This window comes from Drosophila miranda, chromosome XL (genome assembly GCF_003369915.1).
Source record: "Drosophila miranda strain MSH22 chromosome XL, D.miranda_PacBio2.1, whole genome shotgun sequence".
NCBI lineage: Eukaryota > Metazoa > Arthropoda > Insecta > Diptera > Drosophilidae > Drosophila > Drosophila miranda.
Genome location: NC_046673.1, coordinates 9,887,159 through 9,911,285, shown reverse-complemented (window position 1 = coordinate 9,911,285; position 24,127 = coordinate 9,887,159). Strand labels below are relative to the sequence as shown.

The window sequence follows — 24,127 nt, the reverse complement described above, 5'->3', positions numbered from 1 at the left end:
AGTCGTTGGCCATTAAATGAAATAAAGAATCCCATAGCCAAAGCCTGCTTTCGGCGGCTCCGGAAACAGAAGCTGGAACTCAAAGGAAAAGCCACTGCCAAAGCACGTGCGCAATATGTAAATTTATTTGTTCTTTCTCTTTTTCTGTTTCTTTGCTCGCAGAGTGCTTTTTGGGTGTATTGTATAAGCGATGGTGTATGTACGGATCGGGGTCAACAGTCACAGTCGCGCCGTGTCCCTGCGGGCCCTAGGGCTAGACCAATCAACTTTCGTACTCCCAGGGCGCATTGTGTTTTCTTGTGGAGGTTCTTTGGCCCGGATTCTGTAGAGTTACAGATCGGCTCTCTTTCATGCGAGAAGGAGTCAAAGAAGCTGTGGCAGAATCATTGGACTCATTGGAGTCTTGCAACATTCGACTTAGAATCGCTTAGAAGGGCAAGACACAGGCAGCACTTGAATTTGGGTTGGCTTTTCGGTGCCTTTGGCTCTGCCTCCTTTTGCTTTTGGCCTGGTCTAGATGGTGCTGGTGCTTGATGTCGGTTTTATGTTAATGTGCGTTGGCCAATGCCAATGCCTGCCTCCCTCTGCGTGTGTGTGTGTGTAAGTCCCTAAGCGGAACTCTCTTTATCTCTGTCTGCCGTTCCCCGTCCGCCCACAGCCCACAGCCCACAGCCCACAGCCCACAGCCTACAGCCTGCTGGTGTGTCCTGGTGTGCTGCCATCCTGCTCTCTGTCTGTCTGTCTCTCTCTCATGTGCCTGCTCATTGCTTTTAATAGCCAACAACACGCCATGCATTAATTTATGAATTTCGTGTTCTACCGAGTTGCTTGCTCGTCGGCTGCCGGCTGGCGGTGGGCGGTGGGCGGCTGGCAGGGGTGGACCTGCGGGCCTGGCAGGCGCGGCCCTGCCCGGAAAGCTTTTAGGCGAGACTTGCGAACAGGCCGCAAATATAATTAAAATCAGCCAGGATTCCCCGTTAAAAACAAAACAAAAACGAGGAGTGTGGAGAGGGGGGCGTGGAGGGGCTCCAAAAGTGCTCCCAGACAAATGCAAATAAATGAGTACCCTTACCTGTTACACAGCCTTCCCCAAATGCAATCTGCCAGCCCGCACTCCCACTCCTGCATCCACTTTCGATTTACTCTTGACATATTCTTCAAGCCGGGGACGGCTCCCTCACTCTCTCTCCCTCTCTCTATCCAGTGCTTGTCCAACTGTCGACGCCAGCCTGTCGTCCGCCCAAATGTCGCAGCATACTTTTCGGCTGGCGCTGTAAAACTATTACAGTTATTGCCGCTCGGCTAGAGCGGGAGCGGGAGTGGGAGAGCGAGGGAGACATAAGTAGGGCATACATATATGTAGGGGCCGGCCTTCTTCGATTTTGCGAAAAGATTATTTTCATACCCCAGCGGATGGCCGGGGTCTTCGAAGTTTGCCTACTGCCAACTGCGAGCATATTTATGAACAGATCCGTCAGATACACGCACACATATGTACATATATGTATATGTACGAAAGCAGTAGAAAGTATAAAGCCCTCCACGTGTCCGCGTTTCTATGGAAAAATCTCTGTCCTCAAAATATACATAAATACTATTAAATTCGAACTTAATTCGGATATAAATCATACAGGAAAACAACTACCAGGATCCTTTAATGGAATGCCGAATTTATAATTTAAACAATGGAATGGAATCCCCTACTGTACCATGGGAAATCTTAGTAAAAATATATATACAATTATTATTTTTTATATATTTCTTAAGGCCTCATTAGCTATAGCTCCAACTAATGTTAATATTTAGTTTTAACTAGGCTTAACCATTATTTAATAAGGCAGTTTTTGGTTCAAGACAACAGAAAGTTCTTTATTTTAAGTTTTAGCTCATGGTATATTGGAATCCGAGTCCGCGCTAGTTCTTCAATCTGATGTCTAATAAGCCTTCTTAACATTCCGCTTAACATTGCTAAATGACTACCTAATATATGCCTTTATTCCCATCTCTTCGATTTCAAATTAAGCCAAAGGAGATGGCCCAAGGATCCATCTCATGCAATTTGGTATCTTTTCCCGCCGAGGACTCAATTGGGACCCTTCTAGACTTCCAATCTTCGTTCCTATGAAAGTACTCTCTTGAAAGCCAAAGAATTCCCATTTATCCATCACTCGCTTCTGCAGAGGAAGACGAGAGCTCTCGTTATCTCGTTCCTTTTGATCCTCTCCGAGCGAGTCTCTCTCTCAGTCGAACATGTCTTAAAGAAGTACAGAAATACAGGGCAACAGAGATATGATATCATATGATACACATATGATATTTATTCGTGTATGTGCATTGTACATGCGTAGTAGCTGTATTTATATGTGAATGTGGCCTCAAGGCTTCCTCTGTTGTGTCCAACCCTAGCTTTGATGGTGGCTCCTCGTCGCGCAGGAATCCTTTCAGATAGTCCAACCAGTCGGATTCATCGATCTCTGGCTGGATTTTGGCCACTGGCGAGTGCAGCAGCTCGACGACCTGTTGGGAAAAGCCCTCCAGATTCAGGAGGCTGAATGGACCATTGCGGAACCACGTTCGAGTAGGTCACACTGTCCGTGTTGCTGGCCTCCACAACGAGCGGGATAAGGCGCTGATACATGTACAAGCAGGGGAAAGAGTTTAGAGGCCTGTACATATAAGTATATACTCACCTGCAGTATTTCCAGACGGTCGGGGTACAGGGATTTGCTCGCCGCCATCTGTCGCACAATATTCGTGAGCCGCATTCTGGCATGGATGGCTAAGGGCTTTGTTTCCTCATTGAACATCTCTGACTCGGCCTGGCGCAGACGGTTGTGGTCCAGCCAGGAGAGGAACTCCCTTTTCCAGGACCCAGCAGTGCATGTTCAGCACCTCGAAGATCCGCGACAGGCGTGTCCCAGGCAACATCCAGACAGAGCTTGCCACTTGCCCAGTCGTAGTCCCCCATTTCGAAATCCGAAAAATTGAACACTCTCCCGGCAAGGTCTCCTCCAAGAGATCCAAATAGAACTTCATATTTTGCGGCCCATCGCCGGTGCCGCTGCGCTGGTGCGGGTGCGATATTTCAAAACCTTCTGCAGTTTTTCCACGGATATGAAAAGGCATTCATCTGGCATACACATCGGAATACACAGACCCCGAGGTATGGATATCCTGCCATGGAGGCACTGTACTCTGTCTGTATTCTGTCAACATATTCCATGCTGTTTCCAAATGAAGTGGATTTGTTGACTGCTCCCTAACTCCTTAACTGATGTGCGCCTTCTCAATGGACGGTTAATGCAGTTCATTCGAACTTCCTTGCTGCAAAGTTCTTAGGAAACTATGGATACATGGATACATGGATACATGGATACATGCAGTACACATGGCTACAAGGATACAAGGATACAGGTGGTCTTTCGGTCTGCGAGGGTATTCGCAGCTTCGATCCACGGCTTGTGGCTTTCCTGCTATGAGTATGGTTGGGCTTTTCTTTTCCGTTTTTCTTGTCCTTTCTTTTCTTTCTGTGTCCTGTGTTCTGTGTCCTGTGTCCTGTGTTCGGGTTGTTTGCTTTGCTTTGGCCTATTGTTTGCTTATCATGTTCTTGTGTGTTTGTGTCTGTGCGAGTGGAGCGCTTTCTTACTATGTCAATATTTTTTGGCGTAAGCTTTGCTTTTAGCCCTGACAAGTAAATATGCCAGGCAGCAGAACAGAGCAGCGGAATAAATTGGCCAAGTCTCAGCTTCAGCTTCAGTCCGGGGTCCCACTCCCTGGTCCCTGGTCCCTGGTCCCTGGTCCTTCTCTCCCTCTCTATGGAAGGACAATGCTTCCTCGCTACTACTCGCACTATCCCCCCCTGCTCCTGCTCCTGCTCCTGCTGCTGTCCCTCCTCCCCTCTGTCTTGGCCTGGTCTGAAGCTCACAAGTGAATCGTTTGCTGTTGTTGTTGTTGTTCTTCGGTTTGGTTGCGCGTCGCGCAATCGAAAAACTTTTTATGACACAATTTCCTTTTGTTGTCATTTTTCTTGCGTCTTGGCCCGTTTTTTTTTTTTTTCTCTTTCTGCTCCCCTTCTTGGCACACTTTCGATTTTCGATTTCGCACTGCGGAGTGCGCTGCAGAGCGAAGCAGTGGGTGGTGGGGCGGGTGGGGCGTCTGGCAGGGACAACTGAGTCATTCCGTGTGGGCCGCCAGAACTTCAAATGGCAACAGGAAGGAAAAGGGCGGTGGTGGGCGGGGGCGGGGCGTTGCAGGGTGCCTGGGTGCCTGTAGACGGGGGCTGCTGCTTCTATATTTAGAATTTTTCGGAAGGGCTCTGTAACTGGGTCCTCGTCCTCTCCGGACACAGAGGGGTGAAGGGATGGAATGTGGTATGTGGAAGCGGCACAAGGATACACTTTCCACTCCCTCGTGGCGGGTGCTGCATTCAATGTAAACGAAGTTGCATGCAGCAAATGCCATGCAAAGTGATTGAACATGCTGGGCGGCAGGGTGGCAGGGGGCAGAAATTATGTGTTGCATACTTACGTGCGCTGCACTGACCTTGCGTGCTGAGTTCCGAGTGCAGGATGAAGGGGTGGCAGGTGGCCGCCAGAGGGAATAGGAATATACGCGAAACGAGCGACAGAAGAACGGCGAAAGGAATGAAGCCAAAGAGGTTGCAAGATACGGTGGCAGCGGCAGCGGCAGCGGCAGTGGCAGTGGCAGTGGCAGCGGCATCGGGCAAAGACTTGGCCAGGTGCTGCTGCTGCTGCAACACATATAATGGCTCTCTCCCTCTGTCTCCCTCTCCCTGTCAGTCTACATGTGTACTTTTGGTCTCTTTTGCACACCCTTTATGGCGGCGAGGGGAGCGGGCGGGTGTGTGTTTTATTGCATTGCCTGCCCGTTTTGGGCAACAAAGTCTAATTGGATAGGGAGACAGGGCCAGAGAATGGGGCGGGCGGGTAGGAAGACAGCGGCACACAGATAAAGAATGGGGCAGAAGCAGAGTAAAGCAGAGAGGCAGGGAAAGCGCCAGCCTAGACCAAATTAATCGATGAAAAAGATCAAATTCAATTTGCCACAGTTCCTCAGAAGCAGCAGCACTGAAAGAGGCAGACAGACACACAGCAAGACAGAGGGGGGCCCAAGGAAGGCGACGGGAAAGAGGGGAGGCAAGGAGGCAGGGGCACTCAAGTGAGCCGTGCGCTAAGGCCAAAAGCTGATAATCCGCCGCAACAAAAAAATCAAATCATATATGCCAGACACCAGCCCCCAGCCCCCAGTCCCCAGACCCCAGAGCCACCCCGAGCCCCAGAAAGCGGGGCAAAAAGGGTAGCGCCTAATGGCTAGCGGTTACCGGTTCTGAACGATTGCTCGACTCAGCTCAAGATTACCGATTCGTTACCGATTGGAAACCGAGAATGAGCGTGTCCTAAGAAACCAAAGACATTTAAACATTCAAAAACCGATGTGTAATACCCCAAATATATTATTTGGACGTTGATATGCAGTGACCATCAGTGGCCCATCATACAAAAACAAATACCAATTACAAGATACGAGATATACATATAGTAGAGGTACATACATACATATATGGTTCGTAGGGTCGTAAGACCCTGAACGGTTCGTGCAAGGAATAAGTCGATCTACAAAGCGAAGCTACTAGTGGATCAAGTGGATCGAATGGGAATACAATTATACGTACTCAGTTCAAATCTGAATACAAAAATGAAAGACACCGAATAAATATTAAATGTAACGAGTTCCCTTTTCAAAGCTCACTTTTCCATAGCCGGTCGGTCGCTTTAAGGATTTTGATTAGATCAAATGAGTCCCTTTGTTTTTCCCGATTCCAGCAGTGCTCCTTCTCATTATGAATCCAATACCAATATTTGGTACCGCCATCTTGCAGGCCCTTCCTCATTTTCTTGTTATTTATCTCCGCCTCCCAGGCACTCTAATATTTTTTTTGAATCTTCATTTCCATTTGTTGTACCCTTGCAGAAGGTATTCCCAATTTTAGCCATTGGAAATATGACAAGTACAAACACATGTACAATGGCTCGATTGTGAATCCGCGAGAACATATTTTCGATGTCAAGTTAGTACGATATTCCTCTCAAAGATCGTGTTCGTTCCCCTTTCTTCATCACAGTTCCATACGTTTTTAAAAGAGAGGGTATCAAAGAAAGCGGCCATTCTCGTTTGCCTTTTTCAAATGCTTTGGCTGGTGCTGGATTCTGAAGAGCCCTCGGCTGAGGCGGCGTCTAATTAAGTACAAAATTATGAATAAAAATGACTCATTCAGAGAAGCACAAAGACAAATAGAACGCATTATTCATGCCATTCGAGGCATTAGCCGGAGACAACGCAAATGAAGCGACTGAATATGCTTAGGGGGACGGAAGAAGGAAGAACTACGGTACCGGTACGTTACTTTCACCAAAGATTGTACAACATGTACCAGAATGTTGCCTGAGGGACGGTACCAAATACGATAGTTCTTCATTAGCGGAGTCGCGCGTCTGGGCAGCCGAGTCGTTTCCAGAATCCTACAGCACATGCAAACACAGCAAAGGCGCAGAAACGATGTACGATGTACATATGTATGCATGTGTGTATGTGTGTGCTTTTGGGTCTGGTATGCACAGAGTCTGTGGCGAACCTCGCACAAGCGAATCGCTCAGAACGGAATGCCCAATAATACAATAACAAATTGCATGCCTTGGGTATGACGAGGCATATTTTCTCCGAGGCCTGGGCCGAGCCCTGCACTCGCTCGGCGTCTGTCGTATGCATTTTGTTTTTGCTTTCCGTTTCAGCTACCTGCGGCTAACGAAAGCAGCCCTCGGTCCGAGGCGAAGGATGGAGCAAAAGAGAATTGAAACAGCAGCAGTGCGTCGCGCGGCCGCACAAAGCTGCGAAAGAAAATGGAAATGGAATTTGAAGAACAATGAGATGTGTGCAACTTTAATTGTATTTTATGCGACAGCAGACGCCATTTTATTTTTTTAGAGGCTTTTGTGGCCCGAAAGAAGGAACAAAGTTCATTCCGATGGGGGTTTCTGCTTAGTCGTCGTCGTCCTCTTCAAAATCAAACTCCATGTATTCCTCATCCGACGTCATCGGCATCGGCCTCCTCATTTACCTCCAAAGCTGATCCGTCGACAGGGCTGACGGCGTAGAACTGCATGACAAGGTCCGGGCAGCGTTCCATGGCATCTGTGGCGAGCACCAGGTCGGGCTGATCGGTGCCTTGCCACTCCATGATGAACATGAGTGGGCCCATTTCATAGGTTGCGCCCAATATTTTGTGTGGCGGCAAGCCACGATCGAAGCCGTAATTCGCATGGGCCATTCCGGCGGATGTTTTCGGCGAATTTTTGTTTGCTTCTTCTTCTTCGTTTTCAGCGACTCCTCTGGGAAGTTTAGGGGCTTTTCCACTGGCTCTATCCCAGTTTTTGTCGCTCGGATGGTATTGGGTGTTCCTTCTGCTTTAAAAATTATTCCGTGCCTTCGTTTTGACAATACTTTGTCGCCTACGTTCTCTGCGGAAAATTCTGGAATTTGTGTGGTACGCGATACGATAGGTAAGCTTATCTATCGGATATCGCTAGTGATGTGAGATGATATGTACGAATATAATATATATCGTGATATATATATAATAATATATATCGCAAAAAGAAAACAAGAAACAAAGAGAAAATCCATAAAGTGATAGGAATATGAAGCTTTTTAATTTGGAACTATTATTTTTATTTATATACCTATTTTTATGATCTATTGCTGAGCTGAATCTTAATCTTTATTTTCTATCGGAAAGATTGTTGAGGAGGGGGCAAATAGTTTTAGACAGAGTGGCAAGGCCAAAATTTAAGGTGAAGAGCTTAGCGAGGAGGGGCGCCACCTGGTCGGGGGATCCTGGAGAACTATCCTGGCCACGTCGTGCGGGTCCCTCGCCCTGCTAGGGAGCGAGAGAATAGCATTAGTTATTTATTAAATTTATTTACTTCAATTCTTTTTTTTGTTAATTGTTAAAATTGTTAAAATCATAATTTAAGTCCGTCCATATTTATTTATATATTCTTCCTTATATACATATATGTAATTATTTATATTTATTATATTAGTTATCCATATCTATTTATTTATATGAGCACCCCTTAAGAAAAAGATGAGGAAGGCATGAATAGGCAGGCGTAGGTTAGTAAAGGTATCCATATGTAAAATTGTGAAGTTGAGATGGAAATTATAAGGAGGAGCCACAACAGCGAGAGGCTGAGAGGACTGCTGCGCATGGCAGGGAGATTCAGAACATTATGATCCGGATCTCAGGTAGGGTGGGTACGTTGTCAGTGCGGTCTAAGCGGAAAATGACTCGCAGGACTCCTCCACCAGGTAACCTCAAAGGACAGATGCAAGGCGGTGATACACCTGGCACTGAGGGGGGATCTAGGCGACAGCTGGAATTTTCCTGGGCAATCGAACTCACTGCCCTCCGAGATTCTGTCAGGAGTAAACGTCGCCATAGCGCAAGGTCAGGAGACGTGGAGAGGAAGATACCGTGAGTAGGACGCTGCAGGAGGAGATCCGTCGCGGCTTTATGGAGCTGATGGGGGCGCCCCTGCGTCAGAACGTGGAAATGATCGAAGACCTGGGATTGGGAAAAGACCAGACCGTCGTTGGGAGCAAGAATAATAATGGTGATCAGCAGTCTCCAGCTTACCTCTGGCAGGAGCCAAACATAGGAACCATGCCCAGGTCACAGTCAGCCTCAAGGAAGCCGGCAAGGCTGAGCCAGAACTGGCGCCGTGGAATAGCCGATGCAGATCTGGACCCAAGTGCTGGAAGATATAGACAGGAGACATCGGTAGACGGTGGAGTGGTACTGGCAATTTGACCGAGAACGGCCTGCGAAAGTATGTGAGGACTTGAAGGACGAATGGGTGTCCCGGTTCCGAGTTTGAGCGAATCTGTAGAAGAATATTTTAGAGCGATGCGCAGGCTGGCGGCTACACTCACCACACCCTTGGTTGAGTCCGAAACGGTGCGAGTCGTGAAAAACGGACTCGATGATTAGATCGACGAGGAGCAGAACGCTATCCCAGAGTATTTGCCGAAATGCAGATCAGAGGACATCCGATTGCTGGACTCTTAGATACTGGGGCATCCGTTAGTGTCTTAGGAAAGGGCAGTCGTGAGCTCCTTGCTGACCTCGGAGTAGAGATGGATCCCCAGCCTCTGGGGAAGACAGGTCCATAATCGGCAAAACAGAACTCTGTGTGGGATACAGCGGAATGAACAAAGAGATTTTGTTTTGAATATGCCCGTACCTAGAGCAAGCCATGTACTTGGGTATCGACTTCTGGAGATCCTTCGCGTTGGCTCCCACAGTCCTCGCAGAGGTGTTCCCGACTCAGCTCAGATCAAACGTTTTTGTTTATCTGGACAATCTCTTGGATTTCCCCCGGATTTCCAGACACATCTACGATATCTTCGATTGAAGACCTCGTCAATCCTCTCCGACTTTGAGAGGTGATCCACTCCGACAACGGAAAGCAGTTCCTGTCGGAGACGTTCATGGACATGGTCAGCGCCTCCGGGATCCACCACACGCGCACAGCAGTCTACCCGCCGCAAAGCATTGCAGCCGAGAGAGTAAACCGGACGATACTCACTGCAATAAGGACGTATTTGGAGAAGGATCACAGAGACTGGGACAGATGTTCCTGAATGGGAGCTGCAATAAGCTGGCGAGGAAGCTGCACGCCAAAGACCTAAAATTGTAGCGACAATTACAGTCTGAGTCACAAGCAAGGGAAACGCACTTACTTGGGGAATATCCGATTAGTAGGTGTAAGCTTACTTTGGGCGCTGCAAGACCCTAAGCACCTCAATGTCCGTGAGAGCTTCAAGTTTTCATGGAATCTAGCAGATCTTCGATGCTTGCGAATAATTCTACGCACAAAGAAGCCGCGAAAGAAAATGCAAATAGAATTCGAAGAACAATGATAATGAGATAGACAATAATTGTATTTTATGCGACTGCAGACGCCATTTTATTTTTTTAGAGGCTTTTGTGGCCCGAAAGAAGGAACAAAGTTCATTCCGATGGGGGTTTCTGCTTAGTCGTCGTCGTCCTCTTCAAAATAAAACTCCATGTATTCCTCATCCGACGTCTCGTAGTCATTAACAGGCCCGGCATCGGCCTCCTCATTTACCTCCAAAGCTGATCCGTCGACAGGGCTGACGGCGTAGAACTGCATGACAAGGTCCGGGCAGCGTTCCATGGCATCTGTGGCGAGCACCAGGTCGGGCTGATCGGTGCCTTGCCACTTCATGATGAACATGAGTGGGCCCATTGCATAGGTTGCGCCCAATATTTTGTGTGGCGGCAAGCCACGATCGAAGCCTTAATGCGCATGGGCCATTCCGGCGGATGTTTTCGGCGAATTTTAGTTTGCTTCTTCTTTTTCGTTTTCAGCGACTCCTCGGGGAAGTTTAGGGGCTTTTCCACTGGCTCTATCCCAGTTTTTGTCGCTCGGATGGTATTGGGTGTTCCTTCTGCTTTAAAAATTATTCCGTGCGGTCGTTTTGACAATACTTTGTCGCCTACGTTCTCTACGGAAAATTCTGGAATTTGTGTGGTACGCGATACGATAGGCAAGCTTATCTATCGGATATCGCTAGTGATGTGAGATGATATGTACGAATAAAATATATATCGTGATATATATATAATAATATATATCGCAAAAAGAAAACAAGAAACAAAGAGAAAATCCATAAAGTGATAGGAATATGAAGCTTTTTAATTTGGAACTATTATTTTTATTTATATACCTATTTTTATGATCTATTGCTGAGCTGAATCTTAATCTTTATTTTCTATCGGAAAGATTGTTGAGGAGGGCGCAAATAGTTTTAGACAGAGTGGCAAGGCCAAAATTTAAGGTGAAGAGCTTAGCGAGGAGGGGCGCCACCTGGTCGGGGGATCCTGGAGAACTATCCTGGCCACGTCGTGCGGGTCCCTCGCCCTGCTAGGGAGCGAGAGAATAGCATTAGTTATTTATTAAATTTATTTACTTCAATTCTTTTTTTTGTTAATTGTCAAGTTAGTACGATATTCCTCTCAAAGATCGTGTTCGTTCCCCTTTCTTCATCACAGTTCCATACGTTTTTAAAAGAGAGGGTATCAAAGAAAGCGGCCATTCTCGTTTGCCTTTTTCAAATGCTTTGGCTGGTGCTGGATTCTGAAGAGCCCTCGGCTGAGGCGGCGCCTAATTAAGTACAAAATTATGAATAACGAGGGGGAACGTTGTGAGTTGCTGCGGAAACCGCAACTCTACAGTTATACCCAATACTAAGTCAGTATGGCTCTCCTCCGGCAGACGCCGCTAATATTAAACGACACGACAAGGAGTGCGTGCGAGAGAGACAGAAAATCAGTCTGAGCGTGACGTCGGGCGCTGCGTAGCCAGTGCAAATTGATTTGTTCCTTTTGGCTATAAAAAGGATCTGATCTGATCCAGATTTAGCAATCTGATAGATATGGTCATTAACTATGATTCTGCGTTTTTAGTTTTCTCGAATGTGCAATATTGTGGATGCAACAGATTTTCGTCCTTTGTGGGGGCGGAAAAGGGTGGGGCGAAATTCTGAGATATACGTTTTATAGTGAGATCTAACAGAAGTGCGGATACCAAATTTGGTTACTCTAGCCTTAATAGTCTCTGAGATTTGTGGATGCCCCAGATTTTCGTCCTTTGCGGGGGCGGAAGGGGGTGTGGACACGAAACGGTCAAGGTCCGATATCACAAGAGTGTGGATACCAAATTTGGTTGCTCTGGCTCTAATAGGTTCTGAGATCCTTGAACTCATATTTTGCAATTGACAAAACCGACCATGAAACCTGTGTGTTAGAGAGAGACAGGGCGAGAAAGAATGAAATTGTTTTCTTGATTCTGGCTATAATAATTATACGATCTGTTTCAGATCTTACACTCTAGAACATATAGTCATTCTCTACGATTCTCCGTTCTCTGTTTTCTCGTATCTTTGAAATTGTGGATGCCACAGATTTTCGCCCTTTGTGGTGGCGAAAGTGGGCGGGGCGAAGTTTTGAAATATACTTTTAACAGTGACATATCACAGAAGTCTGGATCCAAAACATCGTTGCTCTAGCTCTTATAGTCTTTGAGCACTAGGCGCTGAAGGGGACGGACGGACGGACGGACGGACGGACGGACGGACGGACAGACGGACAGACAGACAGGGCTCAATCGACTCGGCTATTGATGCTGATCAAGAATATATATACTTTATGGGGTCGGAAACGATTCCTTCTGGACGTTACACACATCCACTTTTACCACAAATCTAATATACCCCAATACTCATTTTGAGTATCGGGTATAAAAATGACTCATTCAGAGAAGCACAAAGACAAATAGAACGCATTATTCATGCCATTCGAGGCATTAGCCGGAGACAACGCAAATGAAGCGACTGAATATGCTTAGGGGGACGGAAGAAGGAAGAACTACGGTACCGGTACGTTACTTTCACCAAAGATTGTACAACATGTACCAGAATGTTGCCTGAGGGACGGTACCAAATACGATAGTTCTTCCATAGCGGAGTCGCGCGTCTGGGCAGCCGAGTCGTTTCCAGAATCCTACAGCAAATGCAAACACAGCAAAGGCGCAGAAACGATGTACGATGTACATATGTATGCATGTGTGTATGTGTGTGCTTTTGGGTCTGGTATGCACAGAGTCTGTGGCGAACCTCGCACAAGCGAATCGCTCAGAACGGAATGCCCAATAATACAATAACAAATTGCATGCCTTGGGTATGACGAGGCATATTTTCTCCGAGGCCTGGGCCGAGCCCTGCACTCGCTCGGCGTCTGTCGTATGCATTTTGTTTTTGCTTTCCGTTTCAGCTACCTGCGGCTAACGAAAGCAGCCCTCGGTCCGAGGCGAAGGATGGAGCAAAAGAGAATTGAAACAGCAGCAGAGCGTCGCGCGGCCGCACAAAGCTGCGAAAGAAAATGGAAATGGAATTTGAAGAACAATGAGATGTGTGCAACTTTAATTGTATTTTATGCGACAGCAGACGCCATTTTATTTTTTTAGAGGCTTTTGTGGCCCGAAAGAAGGAACAAAGTTCATTCCGATGGGGGTTTCTGCTTAGTCGTCGTCGTCCTCTTCGAAATCAAACTCCATGTATTCCTCATCCGACGTCATCGGCATCGGCCTCCTCATTTACCTCCAAAGCTGATCCGTCGACAGGGCTGACGGCGTAGAACTGCATGACAAGGTCCGGGCAGCGTTCCATGGCATCTGTGGCGAGCACCAGGTCGGGCTGATCGGTGCCTTGCCACTTCATGATGAACATGAGTGGGCTCATTGCATAGGTTGCGCCCAATATTTTGTGTGGCGGCAAGCCACGATCGAAGCCGTAATTCGCATGGGCCATTCCGGCGGATGTTTTCGGCGAATTTTTGTTTGCTTCTTCTTCTTCGTTTTCAGCGACTCCTCGGGGAAGTTTAGGGGCTTTTCCACTGGCTCTATCCCAGTTTTTGTCGCTCGGATGGTATTGGGTGTTCCTTCTGCTTTAAAAATTATTCCGTGCGGTCGTTTTGACAATACTTTGTCGCCTACGTTCTCTGCGGAAAATTCTGGAATTTGTGTGGTACGCGATACGATAGGCAAGCTTATCTATCGGATATCGCTAGTGATGTGAGATGATATGTACGAATATAATATATATCGTAATATATATATAATAATATATATCGCAAAAAAAAAACAAGAAACAAAGAGAAAATCCATAAAGTGATAGGAATATGAAGCTTTTTAATTTGGAACTATTATTTTTATTTATATACCTATTTTTATGATCTATTGCTGAGCTGAATGTTTATTTTCTATCGGAACGAAGCATCGTTTGCAGCATTCAATGATTCGATAGTTGCGATTATCGATGGTCGCTCATCGCGTTGCACCATCAAGTGAGAGACAGTGCCAGTGACAGTGTGAATTCTCTTTGGGCCGAAATGCTCCTCTTTAAGGAATGTCGAAGCCGAAAATAGACTTTCTTTTTTGCACTTGTCTCGGTTCGGCTCTGTTCTCTCTTGGGTCTTGGCCTAATGAAATGGCTGGGCTGCCCTACTTTGCCTGCCAGTCCAAGGCGCCAAGGCCCCAACTTGGCACGCAAAAGCCAGGCCCAAGAACAGAGCCCAGGGCATGGGCTGACGACTTGGCAAAATCAAGGTTAAGTATATGTATTTATGCGCATATACAAGTAAAGCTGTATAATATCCATGCACACTCGCACAAACAAGGATACTTCCCCAGAAGTGGGTCTTTATAGAGCTACAGGAGACACCACTCGGGGCGGCTTGGGGCGGGGTTCTTGCTTTTCTTTGCTCCAACAGGAAATGTCAATCAATTAGCCCAACCCAGGCCATTTCCATCCCAGTCCCCAGCCCAAGGCCTTCGCCTTCGTATTTTTGTATCTGGTCTGGGCCTGGATCCTGTCCTGATTTGGTCCCGACTTGACTTGGGTCTTTGACCACAGCTGATTGCACTCGCCCGCTGCCCGCAGACTGCGTATCTTTGGCGACTCTTTAGCTTTTGATATACATTTCCATTCGCGACCCTCTTTCGGCTGATGGAGTGGACACAAAAACAACCAGCCTGACTTTAACAACTCCCCACTTTAATTTATACGCCGGGCTTTGATGGCTCCGCCTGGTTTACTTACGAATCCTGTCCCTTGTCCCCCAAGAGAAATGAAAGCCAGGTAGCCGGCAGGAAATTCACTCAACAAAGGCCTAATGGCCTTTTCATAGCTGACTTTCAGTGGATTCAGTAAGAGATTTGCACTGGCATTCATTTTTGAATATATTAATCAAGATTTTCCATTTCCAAAAACATCTTCAAAGCTTTTGAAACGTTTTAATATTCACAAATGATTCCTGATCCAAGAATCGAGCTACATATATATGTATATACCTATCTGTATGTTGCTTTGCATTTATTTCCATTATTTCGATTATAAGCATTATAATCCATTCATATCGCTGTCTCTGTCTCCCCCTGTCTCATAATATGAATATTACATGATAGAAACATCTTCTACAGGCAAAATTAAAATATGATTTGTATTACGCTGCCCTCTCCCTCTCCCAGTTCCACTGCCACCCCTCCGATCCGGAACCCCATGCGAGTATTAGCCATCCCCCAAGAGAGGCGGCTCATCGTGCTTCTCCAGCCCAGAGTCCATTGTACTGTGCCCATCGAATCCTTGGTCTGTTCTTCGTCTGCCGAAGGGTCTGGGAAAGTTAGTGGATCCCACTCCCTTCTCTGAGGCCACCCTCCGGTCGGTCGGGGGGGCCTATTGTCCCCCTGAGCTTTGTTTTCTGCTTGCTGTTTTTCTTTCCATTCTTTTCTATTCTCTGGTTTTTTTTCGCCTATTTTTCCACCAATCTCCCCCTTTTGTTTGGTTTTCCTCTGCATTTGTGTTTGTGTAATTGTTGCAACAATTGTGCTTTCCGAATAGGATAGAAAACCAGAAGCAGAGCCACATGCAGAGCCAACGTTGAAGGGACGGGGGTTTTGGGAGACGGGGGTTTGGGGGGACAAGCGCACGGTTGTTATATGAGAGACAGCAGGGAGATGGCGGGGGCGTGTACGGTAACAATGTTTTTCCCATAGAGCTTAAAATTTGTTGTCAAAGCGAATATCGGGGAAAAATGCCAGGCAGGTCCCCGTCTATCCAGCTCTTTTATTTCATGGGAATGCCATGGAATGCAATACCCACGAACGGGTCGAACGGGACGGACGACTCTTCACGAAAAACGCATTTAATGAAATGTCAAAAACATTAAGAGGGGCATTCCCGGAACAGATCTGTCCCAGAGTGGAACCATAGCGATGACCACAAGTAATTGGCAGACTCAAACTGAACTTTTTTTGCACTGGAATTTGCCTGCCATTGCCCCCAGCAGCTTTCCCGCTTAGATTTTCCTCCTTTTTCACATCCACAGGGCCCAAAAAATGAAGTGGATATGGATACGGTTAACAAAGCCAATGGCAAAAAGTTTATACATTTTTTAAAAGTCCACAATGGTAGAAAGTATCCAAAGGTGAGACCAACACACACACACACACAGAGAGAGAGAGAAAAGGTAGGGGTTGATCCGGGAAGGTGGGAGCTTCCGACTCTATGTGGTGGAGGGTGGATGGTGGCTGGTGGATGAGGCGGCTTCATTTTCTTGATGACACCATCTCATTAATAATGCCAGAGCTCTATTAATATTTGAAGCCAAAACGCAGCACACCGGAAATTAAATCCAAATGATGGAAAGGGAAGGGAAGGGAAAGCAGGATGTTACTCTGCCTGTCCTTATCCTAGGGGAAGTCCCCTCCTAAATTGCCTTCAATTCGCCCTTTATCCAGCTCTTAAAATTATGCAATCAGTATGAATCGTTGCTGAACCACTCGAGTGCGAGTATTACGGGTATAATCGTACTTCTACCTCCACTACAATTATCCGTAAAATTGTAGCTACTAATTATTGAAAAAGCCGGAGCAAGCCTGAGTATTTTATTTGATTTGAATCTCCTAAAAGAAAGGCGGGTCGAATTCTTCACTGATAATATTTTCATATACAATTTACTAAATACAGAGCTGCTTCCTCTCCTGCACTTGTCGTTAGTACTTGATTAAACCAATAATCTTTATGCATCATTTATTAAATTCATCTCGATCAGGAATGCCCTTTGCTCTCACGAGTTCTCTGTGCCTGGGCCATTCGAAACGAATGTGTCCTTTCACTTATGGGAATGCAAAGCGAATCGCATTACATGGAATGTGCCCCGCTCTACTCCTTCTGTAGGTACATACTCGTATGTACACACCGTCTCATTCCGGTCTGATGAAAAACGATTCGATGGGATCAGCTGTCGGGGGCCCCAAGGGCGGCCAACCCGCAACGCAACCCCACCGTCGTGCAGCTGCCTCTTGCCCCCTGATACGTTCGTGTTAATTTTTATGACGTACTTGAAGCGAGCCATAAAAAGAGCTCCGCCAAACCAGATGGGAGGACTGGGGGCCGAGAGCTTAGAGCTGCAACATATTAAAATGTATAGTCGCCTCCAAGCCCCAGTCCCTGGTTCATCAGCGCTTTGTGGGGCAAGGTGAGCGTCATCCTGTGGCATCGTTTGTCCTGTTATGTTCTCCGCTCTCCCTGCCACCTTCCTGGCCCGTGTGCGGTCGGTCACTCGCTCGACAACGTCAGCAGTCCAAATCCAAAGTAGTTGCCGCTGCTGCACTGACGCTGGGGTCCTTAGTCCTTGGTTCTTGCCACACACACACCCATCAGAACTCCACTCGGAGAAACAGGAGCACCAGCCAGACCCCACCCGGCACCGGCACCGACCCCGACCCGGCCAGGCTTGTGGCAAGTGTGTCAAGCCCTTGGCGGGGGAGGCCCCTGCCTTTATTAAGGGATGCTGCGGCTGCAATGGGGGCAGGGGGCAAGGCGAGGCAACATGCCATTTATTATACATTTTATATTTATTATAAAATGGGCGACTGCCGAGAGGCTCGACTCTTTTGCCCCTCTCCTATATCTATGTTTATGTATACTTCTTTGCTCTCCACATTTGGGCCTGTGACGTCAGCAATAATATCCCCCACTCTATGGCAAACGAGTGCCACTATTGCCGATCAATTTTCTCGTAGAAGAATGGAGGAGAAGAAGTCGAGAAGAACCCATTTCCCGTACAGTGTCTCCCCCACAGAGAGTGTCATTCTTCATTTACAGTCGTCTCGGGGGAGGTACAGTGCGTTTCGCACATGAGTGACAGTGCTGGTGGAGCCATGGGATGAGCTGCGAGGGCACAAGGAGAGTGTTTCAGCAGAGATAGAGGATGCAGTTGTTTGGCCCTTGGCTGGGGCTGGCCACTGCCACATTTGAATCGCACTCAACAAGCTAAAAATATCAGAGATTGACGTTGGGCTTTGGAAACATTACAACACACCAACACAGCAACACAACAACACAACAACACTACAACGAGATGTGTGTGAATGTCCCTGACTATGACTGTACTCATCCGTACGAGTAGCCAAGGAGAGCCTGGAGAGTACAGGACCTGCACGATGCTAAACTGGCATGAATACGAAAGAGAAGATTACTTCGATTGGTGCCACACCAACACACACACCAGCAGATGCCGATGTGGCTCTAAAAGATTCGTTCCACACATCCCCAATATTTTCCTTTGCCTTTGGACTTTGGACTCTGATAGTATATCCTTTTGCAGTTCATTAGTGCTCCATCAAGTAGAGAGGACTCTGGCTATGGCTCTGACTGTGGGTTAGCCATGAATTAGTCTCCATTATTGTGCATCCATGGAGCTGTAACTTGCAGTTAATTACGAGGATATGCATTACCAGAGGCAGAGAGAGAGGAGGAGGTTGAGGTTGACCAGGAGAACAAGGAAACTTGTGTCGGGATAAGCCAAGGAATAAATGAATGCAGCAGCATTGTTCGGAAAGTTTCTACGGAAATTCACCCCATTACGCTGTCCTTCCATCCCCAACTGGGCCACTGGGGCAGCTCCTCGATCTACTGTCCCGCGTGCTGTGGTCCTTCTGCTTCCACTTCTACTCCTGCTGGTGCTGCTGTTCCTCCGTAGCCACGCATTAAAGCCGGAAAATTCATAAATGCCTGAGAGCGTTTCTCGTTTAGGTTGGAGTGTGCTGCCTCTAATAAGCACTTACTGCAGCAACATGGATGGCAGCATGGATGGCAGCCAGGACTCTGCAGCAGGCACAAAGAAGCTGTCTTGGCTGTAGCTAGAATTTTAATGAAATTAAAGATTACTGAGCTCAGCCATCTGAGGCGAGCGAGGCAAGCGACGCAGGCGAGTGGGGCAAGTGGGGCAACTGTCGAGTGGCAGCATCCAAAGGGGTTTCGCTTTTCCGCACAGAGCAACAGTTGGGGTGGCGATGGGGGGAGTCAGTAGAGTTTTCCGAGGAAAACTTTAACAGCGTTCACTTTCGTAAAAGAAATTTAAAATGTCTAATGTTACCTCGGATAATTGTGCTCGTACTATGGGTGGAATGATGAAATTCATGCAAGATTAAACCTTGCTCACACGAGTACTCCGCTCCAATGGATAGCCAAATTATGAATATTTCAACATACAATAAAATACAGTCATGCTCCCATGAATAATCGTTCCGTTTGCTGTAGAGCTTAGAGCAGTTGGTGAGGAGAAAGCCGGATGACTTTTTTGTAAATACCTTTGAAATGAAATGTGCATCATTTGCAAGGATATCATTCGTTTGAATTATATTTCGAAGTGAATACTACATGGGATGTTTGGATGCCACAATTACGGACCATGGCACTAATATCCCAAATATGTTTTTAGATCTTTCAACCCGCCTTTAGTGGTGTACTTGGAGCCAGCTTTTTCTGTGCTTCGTTCAGTAAACAGCTAACAGGCAAGATTCCTTTCATTGGATGTCAATGTCGACTGTCAAGCTAGTGAGCTTTTTCGCTAGCTGTTGACATTGGTGACCCCGACGTAATTCAGTTGAAGGCCAGGCTCTCAATGTGGGGACTATTTGCCAATAAATATCATAAATATCATATCCAAATCATAGTGGTGCAGTCTTACGTGAATCTTTATAATTGTTTCCTATGGTGACCCCGACGTGATCCCGTCCAAGCCCGAGATTTATGGCTGTGCTTGGATCTGCTTCTGCTCTAATATTTAAGGTGTTTTTTTTCTGCTCCTCTTGAGGCTTGATGTAAATTCTAGTTTACTCTCGTTCCCGTCTAAGGCTCTTCTAATTTGTAAGCCACCACTCTATCCATTCTATCCACTGTTTGTTCTCTTACTGATCCTTCGCTTTCATTTCTTATCTTTCCCATCTATCCCTCTAATTATGCTTCTTTTGAGGCCTCATTTCTGTGCCTGCTCCGTTTGCTGAATCTGCTTTTTTGGTTCTCGTATATCTGGCTGATTCTGCTCCAGTTGCTTTTGAATCCTGCTCCTGCACCTTGCAATTAGTGCGTCTGTCGCTTGGCTGCACCGTGCTTCATTGCTCGAAGCTGACTTTGTTATCGTGTCTTCGGTGCGTAGTGAATCTGTTGATGCAGTCTGTCATCCGTCCTCAGTCTTGAGTCCTCAGTCTTGTACTTAAGAGCTTCACAGCTACCATTTATAATTGCTGTGTATTCAGGCATTCCCAGAATGTAGCCCAAGCCCAACCCCAAACCAATGCCTCAGTGTAGATTGCACATAGATTGTTCAGTTAGGTTTCCTAATTGGCAATACGAGAGCTGGATAATTGACATCTCTAATTGCCGGGCAGGTTGACTGCTGCTCATCCGTTTTCCAAGTGCAGTTCACAAAGGTGGCATAAAGGAGTGTTCAATTAGGATTCTGATGGGGATGCGGGGGATTCCGAAGGTTCGAGTGGGAATAACCATTTGATTTAGCCAATTTATGCTTTATTGTTTTGTGCTTAAGCCAATCGTAAGCTCTTTTCGCTCTCTCTCTATCCAACATCCTGTATGGGTCTCAGTTACCTCCGAGACGTGCAGTAAATATTACGTATACGATACAGTGTACGGTGTACATAGGAGTGTTTGCCATAATTAATTACAAGAGTGGCCAGAATATCGCTAAAATCAATAGATTTACTGGTTACGGGGGCAGGAAAGGTTGAGTGGATTCAGGGACTGAATAATCTTATGGCTGCAACAATGCAGCATGCAAACGTGCACAAAATGTTTACATAAATTGAATTATAAGCCCCATTTGACAGCACTTTGCATTTTGCACTGCATTTGGACAACGAAAACTATAATGGCACAAGAACTTGAGCCGGCCTTATCGCCAAATCCATTTAATGTCGCTCAATTAAAGGCAATATGATCAATTAGGCGATAACGATTGGGCCCCAGCCCCAGCTTCACATTAGCTTTAATTTTCCACTTGATTAAACTGCTCATATCACAATGTAATTAATTTTCCACTTGTGACAGTATCTGATGCCGTCCTAATAGGATTCAACTCTCAAATGGGATTCAAATTTATTTCTAATAGGAGATATGCACGTACTCGTTGAAAAGCATCAGAGCATTACACATTAATGCTGCTGAGTAGGATTAGAGTAGGATTTCTCCGTTTAAAGGCTTAAATATAGAAGGTCTAGGGCTTAATAATTGGAGGGCGTGGCCGTGTGCATGTATGCACTGAGAGCGTAATTAAATTGAGCGCGACCGCAGATCACCTAAGAGCATTCGAATAGACGTTGTGAGAAGAGATTATGGTCCGAACAGCATCATCGATAGCTTCTATGTATCTTCTATATGTAATCATATCGCTTATGAAGTCCACTTTGAATTTGCACACGAGTATGCATAAATATATCCATCATTCAGTTAATACATATATGTACAATGGTGTCGAGTTTACTTAGCTCAAATCTTCCTCCCAGGCCAATGCGAGTCCGTCCGAAAGTGCCTCAGTAGAACAGGGATTCTCGCATTAAGGCGAGTAACGAGTAACGAGTAACGAGTACCACGACGAGTACGAGTATTTCCGACATCTCAGAGTTGTCCAAGATATTACCGAATCGGAATGCAACTTTCAGACATCACTGGCCCTGCTCCGCCTTTATTTCCGGGTGTGGCCTTACATTCCACGAATCGAAAGCTCTCGGAAAACCATGCAGTAATATTAAGATGAGTTCTTTCAGTGGGAATTCCACTTGCCAGTCGTTTTCCCAACTTTTTTCAATTTTAATCTGGAAACATGCTGAATTTTTCTAATGCTGTATCGTACCTCTATTTTTTCTCTCTCTGTTTTACTTGCAGTGCCATATGCAACCGATAAGACTGTGTGATTGGTCAAGTGGTGAACAGCTCCGACAGCGGCGGATTAAAGTTGTGGAGGTTCCCGTCCCCGTCGTCGTCGCCGCCCAGCGATTATCGAGTGATTGAGTGAGACGTGAGACGTAAGGAGCGAGAATTGGGAACGAGACCATCGAAATGGCGGTCGGCCGGGGCAGCAGTGTTGCGGCGATGCCCAGCGATGTCGTCGTTGCCCCCTCGGACAACTGCTGAAGCAGGAGCACAGAAGCTGATGAGGCGCCACACCGATCAATAGCAATCGAACATCAATTGATCCAGCTGACGAGCGGACGAGCGAGCGCACTGCGACGACCATCCTCCATCCAGCCATCGAGCCAAAGGATATCCGCTCTCGCACTCGCATTCGCAGTCGCAGTCGGAGTCAGCGTCGCATCGGACCATCTATCCATCAGCTGACAACTGTCACCCGTCATCCGTCAACTGTCAGAGCGACTCGCCGGGCGACTAGGCGACTCGGCGAAGACCAGTCCAACTGTCATCGGCCGAAGCGGAAGACCAGCGGACCCGGCCAGCACGGGACAGGACAGTGTCGGTACAGTGTCGAGCAGTGCCGGCGCAGCGTAGCGTGTAGGCGGCAAAATGCCTGGCGGACGACGTGGACTGGTTGCGCCGCAAAACACATTCCTCGAGAACATCATCCGGCGCTCCAACTCGCAGCGTGAGTACCCCTAGGCTTTGGCCTTTAATTTCTCTACAAAATATTTCAGAGAATGATAGTCCAGTTGGGAGACTTTATTTGCCAATCGATAAAGGCTAATTCACAATTAAATCACAAGAATGGCTGGTGTGCTACCCGCTATCGAATGCCCAATGTTCTCGTACTCGTTGGGTGCCTCCGATTGGTTTCGGTTATCGAATAGTGTCAATTATTCAAAAAATTACAATTCTGCTCGCTTTCACGTATCCAATTATCGTTTCTCGGTTACCTGGCATTGCGGTTTCCATTGCCAGCCCGCAGGAAGGAGGATTGGGGAGGCAGCAGATAGCAGGGGGAGTGCCAGCAGGAGGATGCAGGAGGAGTGAGAGTGGGTGGCGGAGAAGTGTGAAATGAATTTTCCGTTAAGTTGTCAGTGCGAACAGGAAGCTTGGATTCTCTGGAACTGGAAGGGATGGGGCCAGCAGATGGTGTGGCATGCGTCCGTGCATGTGCTGTGTGACGAGATGGGGGCAAAGACTCTCCGATTGCTATAAATAGAACAATCGCAGGCCCACCAAACCACCGAACCACACACCACTGACTGACTGACTGAGTGACCGTCACACAATCAAAGGGTGCGTGCGTGTACGTGTGTCCGAGGAATGTCCGTGCTGCGAAATAGAATTTTCGGGGCTAGATCAGCGGCGGTGGCAGGGGCAGCAACCAGTTGCGGTCATTGACAACACTTTCAATTAGGGAAGGGGCAACCCGCTGTGGCCCAGTGAGTGGGTTCGCCTTTGAGGCCAATTGTGGCTTGGGTCTGGGCAAATACCTGATTCGAATGCGATAGGCCCTCTGCATTCAATCGGATGGCTTGCACAGCTTTCACCGGGAAAACAGGTAACAGGCAGAAGCAACATGAGCTCATACATTGCCCACGAGCATGGGCAAACAAGTCAGTGGACATATGCCAACCATGTCCTGCAGCACACATGGCCATGGACTGCCATGGAGTGCAGTAACTACAGGATAATTAACAAATCAGACTCCACGAACCTCTCCCATCTCCACTCTTTCGCTACTCTTGCCCCATTTCGGGGTTTGGTCTGGGTCTGGCAACATTTTTCGGAACCAGACGACGGTCGAGTGCTCATACGGAAGCTAAAGAGCTTATTAGTCGAGGGACAGACAGGGTGACAAGTGACAGGACTGGAATGGCATAGACGGCAGATACAGATGCAGCAAGAGAGAAACAGATAGGGAGACGGGCAGGCAGCTGGATTGTCAAACAAATTGATGCATAAGTGTCGCCTGGCCAGCAAATATACGGACCAAACTGCAACCAGCTAGAGCCAGTAGACCCCCAAAGGAGCCATCAAAAGTTGAAAGACAAATGGTTATGGGAGACTGGAATGGGAGGCCAAAGCTCCACCATCGATCACTTAATGAACCCCAATGATGGCCTGGGATCGATGGGACCTCCGGCTTCACCTCGTTTGATATCTAATCAGTATAGGCACTGCTGAA

General features: G+C 47.1%; 1 protein-coding gene across 15 annotated transcripts in view; it reads left to right on the top strand.

Annotated features, from left to right (window-relative positions):
• Positions 1-24,127, top strand: part of LOC108164890 (potassium voltage-gated channel protein eag) — a 66,145-nt gene that overhangs the window by 5,144 nt on the left and 36,874 nt on the right. For all 15 annotated transcript variants that reach the window (XM_033391979.1, XM_033391948.1, XM_033391941.1 and 12 more), the window contains exon 2: positions 21,907-22,621. In XM_033391979.1, the coding sequence (XP_033247870.1) occupies positions 22,543-22,621 (79 nt within the window). In that variant the 5' untranslated portion in view covers positions 21,907-22,542. The remainder of the gene's footprint in view (positions 1-21,906; positions 22,622-24,127) is intronic.